The sequence below is a fragment of the Gekko japonicus genome, unplaced genomic scaffold, assembly GCF_001447785.1.
Source record: "Gekko japonicus isolate JY-2015 unplaced genomic scaffold, Gekko_japonicus_V1.1 scaffold254, whole genome shotgun sequence".
In the NCBI taxonomy this organism is placed as follows: Eukaryota; Metazoa; Chordata; class Lepidosauria; order Squamata; family Gekkonidae; genus Gekko; species Gekko japonicus.
In genome coordinates, this window is record NW_015172010.1 from 1,284,291 (window position 1) to 1,294,085 (window position 9,795).

The 9,795-nt window shown below is 43.2% G+C and overlaps 1 protein-coding gene across 1 annotated transcript in view; it reads left to right on the plus strand.

Moving 5' to 3' along the window:
- The first annotated feature begins 204 nt into the window (after positions 1-204).
- The window catches only part of TSEN2 (tRNA splicing endonuclease subunit 2), a 19,640-nt gene continuing 10,049 nt past the window's right edge, over positions 205-9,795 (plus strand). Inside the window, exons 1-4 of the mRNA XM_015420253.1 lie at positions 205-278; positions 5,209-5,430; positions 6,087-6,168; positions 7,658-7,694. Coding sequence (XP_015275739.1) covers positions 5,242-5,430; positions 6,087-6,168; positions 7,658-7,694 — 308 coding nt within the window. The 5' untranslated portion in view covers positions 205-278; positions 5,209-5,241. The remainder of the gene's footprint in view (positions 279-5,208; positions 5,431-6,086; positions 6,169-7,657; positions 7,695-9,795) is intronic.

Consider the following 9,795-nt stretch of genomic DNA (forward strand, 5'->3'; position numbering starts at 1 on the left):
GGAGGGGTGATGCGTTATTATTTCAAAGCATTACGACAGATGTGAATTCTGCCGATGTTGTTTAAATTCTTACGTCGCATTTGTCCACATAGACTTAATAAGAACCGGACGTGCGCATTGTGATGAAGGTTTGTTTTTTCTCTTGGTGAGGGAGTCGTTTCCTTCTTCCGGTGCTGCTGTGGAGTCTAGGTTGCCCTTTTTCCTGTTCGCCATGTGTGTAAGGAAATCAACCGCAGATTATCGCTGCTTGGACTGAGTTCTCTGCCCGTAGCCCGCAGGTGCTTTGTTTGGGGGAAGAAGGGAGTCGTCAGGCTGCATGTTTGTTACGAGCTGGTTTGGTTTTGGTTTTGTGTCTCCCCCCCTCCATATCTTGAGGGAGCTGAATAAGTGCTTGCCGGTAGTGCGTGCATCTGGTCGTGATGGTGTTGTACTTGAGGGATCTAGGCATGCTGGGGCGGGGGACTTGCAGGTTGTTCTGTCTTTCACAAAAGCCATTTGAACACAAGTGAAGCTGCCTTATACTGCATCAGACCCTAGATCCACCAAGGTCAGTATTGTCTACTCCGGCTGGCAGCAGTTCTCCAGGGTCTCAGGCAGAGATCTTTCACATCACCTGTTGCCTGGTCTTTTTAACTGGAGAGATACCAGGGATTGGACCTGGGACCCTCTGCATGCCAAGGAGATACTCTACCACTGAGCCACAGTCCTTTCTCCTTTTGTATGTATTGTAGATACTGTCCCTATGTAGGGGGATGGCTCTTTTTAACACAATTTGGGATGTGCAGAACAAGGATGGTGAAAAGGCAAACATATATACATTCTTTTTGTTTTTGTGATTTTTGCTGAAAAGGCGAAATTTATTTTGAAATTGTATGCTGCTTTAGCAAGACAGGACTTCAGAGCTATTGACTGGAATATACACACATATAAAGAGATTTTTCCTACTTTAAATAATCTATGAGTGGAGTGTATATATGAGAGAAGGCAATGACTCAGGTAATTTTTTTCACAGAAGTTCTGTCTGTTCAACACCTCACCACTAACTTTCAGAAGAAAAAAAATGTGATCATTTTTTTTTAGAAGAAGGGCTCCTTGCTCAGTGATGAAATGTATATTTTTGTTTTCCTGGACTACAACTTTAATTACTGCTGTCTCTGAAATCCCGCCTGAGAAAGGCATGCAGGAATAAATGTTGGTCTTTAAGGTGCTGCTGGAGTTCTATTTTTCTTTGCTACAGTAGACTAGTAAGGCTGCCTCCCTGGAATTTCTTTGGAGAGTCAAGTCAGAGGACCTATTACTAGGCTAGAAGCCTGTGGTCTTGATATAAGCCAATTTCAGGCCGTAGCTGAATCTTGGGGCTAGGCCCCCTGACTTACTAGCAAGGCCCCCTGACTTCCTATTCAGCCCAGGGCCCTCGAGCGGCGGCAGATGTGGGGAAAGAGCCATGTATTCCTTTAATTAGATTAGCCAGTGCCCCCTAAGAAATTTAAAAAACCCCTGACTTTAAAAATCCTGGCTGCAGGCCTGGCCAATTTCACCTATACATAGCTTCCTTTCCCCCAAAAGTGTTGTATATGTGGGGTGATTGTGCTGACAGGGCTCCTCCATAGTAAAATCTCTTTGTTGTTATTATTAACTATATGTATAGGTCCCCTTCAATAGACCTCCAGTGAACGATGCAGTAGGACTAGGACTACAGAATGGGAAAACAATGCAAACCCCCGCCCCCCGCAAAACTGTCTAGGGCAACAAGAACTGTCTGAGCCATAAGATATCACAATGAAGAAAGGGGACAAAAGAGGACATTGTAGTTAAAAAAGGGAGGTTATATAACACTAAAGTAGATTACAATATTATCCTTTGTAGAAACAACCTCCTGAGCGGAACCATTATAGTACTGTTCTAATCTCTCCTTATATATAATTGAATAGTGGGTGCCAAAGTTCTAATTCTAAAATGCACTCCCTTAGTGTATGGCTGATGGCACTGCTCCTCAGCATATATCGCCACCAATCAGAAGGCAAAGCCCGGGTCCCGCCCACACCACAACTGCTGCGACAACCTGGTCTTTTGCATATGGAAGCTGATTGGACTTCAGTCCATTCCACACCTCAAACCCCCCCCCCCCGCAAGGCAGTTAGAATTTTTACTTGCATAACATAGCTCATAGGGGAGAGGAGAATGGGTAACAATGGTGACCACTTTCCAGGTGAGGGCTACAGATAACTCAAACATACAAACTGACACTGTTTGCCCAAAGCCAGAGCACTCTCCCAGAGCCTCTTTCTAGATCCCGTTGTATTTATTTCCGCAACGGGCCTTATTTCTAGTCCCTTTATAAAAGTGCTTCCTTGATATATCTGTTTTGCACATTCTGTGAAATAATGGAGGAGGGGGCTTCTGGCGACCTCTGACAGGCTGTTCCATGAGGTGGAAGTCACCACAGTGAATGGTTACGAATGAGCAGTTGCTGATCGTACCATTTCAGAAATATTTGCTGAGTTCTCGGGGGAAAGGGGGATGAGCATGTGGCTGAGAAGCAGAATATCTGCTTTGCTCATAGAAAGTCCTTGGTTCAGTCCTAGACATCTTGAGTTAAAAATAGAACATCTCTACTGGAGATCCTGCAGATCTGCCAGTTAGAATAGGAAATACTGACCTCGATAGACCAGTGGTCTGACTCAGTAGACCTGCTCACAAGTTACAGGGAATACATATATAATCTGTGTACAGTGTACACTTTAAAAAATACATACATTGAATAATTCTCATGTTATATTCAACACATACAGGTAAATGTGTGGTAAAGGTTCCCTTGCTCGAAAGCCAGTCGAATCCGACTCTAGGGTTGCGGTGCTCATCTCCGTTTCATAGCTGAAGAGCCAGCGCTGTCCGAAGATGTTTCCGTGGTCATGTGGCCGGCATGACTAAACACCAAGGCGCACGGAACGCTGTTACCTTCCCACCGAAGTGGTACCTATTTATCTACTTGCAATTTCTTGCTTTCGAACTGCTAGGTTGGCAGGAGCTGGAACTAGAGACGGGAGCTCACTCCATCATGCGGCACCCGGGTCTCGAACTGCTGAACTACTGACCTTCCACAGCCTGCAGTTCAGCGTCTTAACCACTTGAGCCACCGCAGCTCCTAAATGTGTGGTACAAACTCCTTATTCTGCAGATGCTCCATTGGCCACCCATCTGTTATCAGGCTCATTTTAAGGTATTGGCTATTACATACAAAGCCCCTTGTGGCCTTTTAGGGGGGGCATCAAGTCATAGCTGACTTATGGTAACCCCATATGGTTTTCAAGGCAAAAAAATGTTCAGAGATGGTTTGCCGTTGCCTACCTCCATATCCCAACCCTGGTATTCCTTGGTGGTCTCTGATTCAAATACTGGCCAGGGCTAACCCTGCTTAGCTTCTGTGATCTGACAAGGTCAGGCTAGCCTGCCGCTGTCCAGGTCAGGGCTTCATGGCTTTGTTGCGTGGTTTGCAGATAAATAAATAAATAATATTTATCCAGGTCCTTGGTTTCAGTTGCAAAGTGAATGCATGTTGGCTGTTTCTTATAAACCAATGTACGTACAGGATATATGTGCATTCATTGTAACATATGAACAGGGCTAGTCTAAAGGCAGCTTCCTGTAGCCACTTTGGTGGCCCTGATTGGGCATAAAGGTGGAATGTAAAATTTGTAAATAAATATTCTAAGAATCAACAGGAAGCTGCAAAAAGTGAGGTCAGATGGCAGGACATCATACTTTCAAAATCAGCTTAGCTTCATTCCCACATGCTTGTCTTCGCACAAAACATGTTAGATGGTTATAAGGGTCAAATACTTGTCTAAAAGTCTGGATGCATGTGGCTTGGCTGGAGCTTGGTGTGGACAACTAGGCTGCACATGAATGTGTGAGCAATACCAAGGATGGAACTTCGAGCATCACCAGCGTTGCTGGCCACCAAACCATGCTGAGAATAAAAATTAAAAAGGTCCCCAAGCAAAAATTACTTCACAGTGAACTATTAAATGAATCCACCAAGGAACCTCAAGCAAACGAGTTGAGGCATATGGTACTAAGAAAAGATGTGTATAAATGCACAGATTCTCCTCTATTGCTAGGCCACCAGCAAAATTCTATCCTGATCTCAAATGTGGTAATTGACAGTGAAGGAAGTTCACAGTTTGAGTGAACATTGCCTTCCCTCTCTGACATATCTCATGAACATTCCACCTCTCAATGATCTTATAATATGTCAGACCCGGTTGGCCTCTTTGATTCAGCCACGAGAAATAAAAATAAGTTGCTTCACTATTCATGTATTTATTATGCTGTTTATTTAGTATATTTTTATCCCATATTTCTCCTTGATAGGGATCTGCAATGGCTTACTAAAATACACCTTTAGACACATTTATACAAAAGAGTATAAAAAACAGACAAGAGACAAAATGTAAACATGATATCCTCGGTTGATGCATACCAGGTTCATCCATCTGCCCAATGCACTGGTTGGAATCCAAGGGCCAAGAGGCCTTAAGTTCACACCCCCATCTGGGCCTAGGCTACATATAACTGCAGAAGGGAGAGGCAGAAAAAACACTCGGACTAGGACCGATTCTGCAAAAGCAGTTATTGTGCCCTCGGTCTCCTGTTTCCCCTGGTTGTACTGTACAATTTCCCACTATTTGCTGCATGGCTGCATTTTGACCCACATCTGCCCCTGATTTCCCCACGTCTTCTTGATCCTAAAAAATAAGGATCAAGAAGATGGGGGGGATCGGGGGGCGGAGATGTGGGTCAAAATGTGGTCACGCAGCAAATAGTGGGAAATTGAGCAGTACGACTGAGGGAAACAGGAGACCAAGGGCAGAACAACTGCTTTTGCGGAATCGGTCCAGGTCTTTCGAACTGCAGCCATCCTCCTTTAATTCCCCCTCCCGATGTAAGCTACTCTGGGAATGACAGATGAGAGGGAATGACTTGTAGGCAAGGATCGTTCTGATGCCTTACTCCATACGCATCAGTTATTGTATATTTGCTGGCAAATCAGGGGCATGCATGTCTATGGTCCACAAACAACTTAGACTGGCATTCTCTAATGCATCTTTGTTCTATTGAAATTAATGTGTAATCAACTCAAAGAAAAGTGTGCTGACTTAAGTGACTAGTGTCAAAAGTATTCCATGTTATTTCCTTTCTGCATAGATGACTGTTGCTGAGGGAGAAGGATAATACAAAATGGCAGAAGCAGTTTTCCGTCCCCCAAGAAGGAAGAGAAAAGTTTATGAATCCTATGATTCTCCTTTTCCTATTTCTGCTCCCCAGGATGGGGTTTATGGGAGAGAGGACAAAATATGCCAAGCTGAAATTATTAACAAAAATGTAATTGTGAAGAATCCTGAGGATATAGCACAACTGTATAGCAAGGTAGTATTATCTGTTCGGTCTCTCTAATTTGTGGAACCTCTGACATTTTAAACAATTTACACTGGATTATGACAGAGCTTAATTTCTTTATGTAACAAATATTTTTCATGAAATCATTTTGCCTACCCTGTTAAGATATTTTGGGTAATGAAACAGTTTTTAGCAGTTAACCTAATGAACATTTTTATTCTCATTTGAATAGTTGAGAATGCATTCTAGTTAGGCTAACTACATTGGTTTGGACATTCCAAATAGGCTTGCCAGATAGTGGTGCAGATGAAACATGGATCTGCTCTGTTTCATTAGTTTTCTGCTCCATCTTACCTTCCCTCTCCTTTGCTGCTTGCTGTAGATGTGATTTAAAGTCTCAGTCCCCCATAATGTAAGAAAGGGCAGACAGTTTGGTGGAAGCTGGAGGCAAACTTTTGTTTCATATCAGAGCACCTCTGTGCTCAAAATGCCTGTAGGTTTGCTTTAATGCGTTTTGGGAACATTGGAGTTCAAAGAGGAAACCCCAGTTCTTAAAATTAACAGCATGTTAAAGATGCAACTCTGAATCACTTGTACGTCTTCTTGAGATCCAGTTAAGGTTTATGTTGCATGCTGAACTAGATTGTTGGCTTTTAGTAACACTGATCTGTTCTCTCTTTTTTAAGGGTTTTTTTGGGAAAGGTATTCTTTCAAGAAGTCGACCAGAATATGGTATTTCAGAACCAGCACTGGTTGTTAAGTGGCAAGGTAGATTTGTAGTCCAACTATTATACACTTTGCTCTCTCTTTCTCTCAGCCACTTGAGCCACCACAGCTCCTCAAAATAACTGTAGGTTTGCTTTAATGAGTTTTGGGAACTTTGGAGTTTAAAGAGGAAACCCCAGTTCTTAAAATTAACAGAATGTTAAAGATGCAACTCTGAATCACTTGTACGTCTTCTTGAGATCCAGTTAAGGTTTATGTTGCATGCTGAACTAGATTGTTGGCTTTTAGTAACACTGATCTGTTCTCTCTTTTTTAAGGGTTTTTTTGGGAAAGGTATTCTTTCAAGAAGTCGACCAGAATATGGTATTTCAGAACCAGCACTGGTTGTTAAGTGGCAAGGTAGATTTGTAGTCCAACTATTATACACTTTGCTCTCTCTTTCTCTCAGCCTTTCAAACTGTGATGGCCGGGAGAGTACCATGTAGCACAGCAGCGCAACTTGGCTTCTCTTGCCCCTCAAGGTGAAAAGGGAGGCCAACTTACAAAACTTTTATCTGCAAGGGTATTATAGTGCCACTTTTGAGGTGGCTATCAGGTGCCTTTTTCCCGCGCATGCACTCCCACTTCTTTTCTACCCCATCCACAGTCCAGCTGCATTAGCTCAAAGCTTTCCATCATCTCAGGCCCAAGTGTGCTCCTGTGCCCCAAGCCATCTCTTGCTCGCCTCTCCTCTCCCAAGGGTTTATTATTTATTTCCTTCCTTTTGGAGCCCCACCTTTCTCCCCAATAGGGACCCAAAGCAGCTTACATCATTCTCCCCTCTTCCATGTTGTTGTCAGGGTGACCTGTGCTTGGCTGGGGTGAGTGTTTAGTGTGTGTGTTTAGCTGGGGAGGCAGGATTAGGGTGTCTGCAGCAACATGGCCAAGGGTGGTCAGCTGAGGCTGCAGCTGTGGTAGATCAGCTGGGTTACAGAGGTAGGGGAAGCTGTGCAGCAGCTTTTGTTGTCCTCCAGGGCATCTGTCCACCCCCTTTCCCCAAACCTCCACTGTTGTTGCTACTCTGAAGAGGAGTAGGGTGGACGGTTTTATTGTAATTATTTCCTAAGGGCATATGCAGCCAGCCCTTTTGTCCATAATGCCAATAGTAAATAGCACTTGTTTTCATATGGGGCAAGAAGAGAGAAGAAAAGCAGGGCTTGATCCAATGGCTTTACCGCTTTTCTTCATCATCACTTTGCCTGTCCGCACGGAAAGGCTGGTGATGCAGTTATGTTAAAAATCAGGGGGGAAACATACAAACCAGATCTTTAAACTGATGGATGGGGAAAAGAACAAACACTGGGGTGCAATGGTTGTGCAAAGATGTCATCTAGATTAACAACTGGGCAAACAAACAATGTCGGTTCAGGAGAAAAGGACTCGTGTGCTGCAGTTGCTCTAGTATGAAATTATTCTTTGAAGGTCATATCCAGACTGTTTCGTGCTTTGACGCTTTATGCAGAATACAAAAGTATGCTTCTTTAAATTGCAGATGCCAGGTTAAACATGCCCGTAATCTCGTCAAAAAAGTAAGTACAGTTCCCTTGCTTTGTTGACTTGAACTGTAACTGATATATTAATCAACAGTGAACACTTACCAATCAGTTGGCTTTAACATTAAATTAACATTAAGTTAAAAAATATGAGGTAATATTTCATAACGTAGCTTGTCCTGTTAAGAGAAGAAACCCAGTGGAACATTTCCTCATAGCTGGATTCTTCAAAACACACACAGACACACACACACAGTATGCTTCTTATCATTTACCACAGAGGCCCCCAACCTTTTTGAGCCTGCAGACACTTTTGGAATTCTGACAGAGTGGTGAGTGCAACCACAAAATGCCTGCTGCAGGAGGTGGAGCCGTCCATAAAACGTCAGGCTTATGCAGGGCTATTTTTGGACAGGAACGCACAGGAAAGGAGTTCCGGCTCTCTCCCGAGTTGGCCACGCCCAACAGCAGAAACCCATTAGGATTGGCTACAGTGGTGTATGGCCTAACATGCAAAGGAGTTCCTGCTACAAAAAAAGCCCTGGGCTTTGACAACAAACAAGGTAAACAGAATAAGAAGCAAAAGGTCGGTGTGGCTGGATGTCCACACTTCTGGTAACATGGGGGTGCGGCCTAATAAGCTAATGAGCTGTGCCTTCAGGGGTGTGGCCTAATATGCTAATACGTTTCTGCTGTTGGGTGTGGCCTATTATGCTAACGAGTTCCTGCTGGTCTTTTTCTACAAAAAAAGCCCTGGGCTTATGCATAATTCTAATAGTAACTCTTTAGCATTTCAGGCAGAAGCTCTGCTTGGCAGTGTGCCTTTTAAAATGGACGTATTGTATAAAAAGAGAGATCAAAGTTGGCAGCCATGTTGGTCTGAAGCAAAGTTTGAGTCCGGTGCTTAAAAGTTTAACTAGTGTTTTTGTTTATTTTATGTATTTTATTATTATCTACATTGTAAGATGCCTTGAGTTCCTATAAGGTAAAAAGGTGGTTAATAATGTTTTAAATAAATAAAAAGTATTTTCTTGTTTACACACTGCTTACCTTCAGCCACACAGTGAAGATCCGTGTGCTGTGTTGCAGCTGCTACTGGACCAGTGTTTGTTTTTGTTTTAATCTCCCCAGTTATTCAGATGTTCAACAGCCATTCAGGAACTGTTAGACAATAGCCCCACCTGACCCTGCCCACATTTGAAAAACACTTGCCAGGCATCACTTTGTGGGCCCCGATTTACCCCTTAAGTTGTGCTTCTGCAAGCACAGACTGTGAAATTCCTTTGTAATTACCTTTCTTCTTCTTAGGTCACTGAAGTGTCAAAAGGTCTATGTACTTGTACCCTTTTTTGATCCTTGGGGTTATTAAGCAGTATCAAATACTAATTTTTACCAGAAACCTTCTGCTGCAACACATATGCCCTAAATGAACTAGGGACAAAGGTCCAAAAGACACCCAAGAGAGTGTGAGAGAGAGAGCCAGACAGACTAGTAGCTGTCTATGGGATATGGTCTAAGGCTTTCCCAGCTGTGTGCAAGCCTGTAATTATGGAAGGGATGGTTCAGAACATTCCTTGATTTTGCTGCAGCTTCCTAGTTGTGAGTGATGTGATCATGCCAGCCTTCTTGCAAACCCTGTTGTGCCCAGCCAGGTGAAAAGTGAGTTCTGTTAATCACAAAAGACAGATTTCCTTGCATTTCCAGAGGAGCACTATCACATGCAGAAGAGACTAAGCAATAGCCAGCATCTATGCACTGTCTTTGTGCTAACTCAGGGGCATCATCTGGTAGGAAGGAAGCCCATATTTTCCAATGAATAGTGTGCTAGTTTGGAAAGATGAATCCCAGCTGGGCCCTGATCTCACCATGTGCATTTAAGTTTGTATCTCCAGCTATAAAATGTGTGTGTGTGTGTGTGTGTGTTAATGTTTTGCCTCAAAGACCATCAGATACTGAAACAATTGATGTCTCCACTTTATTAAATGCAAACCATATGACTCATTTTCATCTGCTTTGCTCTGATTGTACTCACTTGGCTCTAGTGTAGACGTTTACACCACCCCAGGAGGGAAGAGCCTGGATCTGTGCAAATGGCATCTTGCAGATTCCGTGTGCTGATTACATGTAGATTATTGAA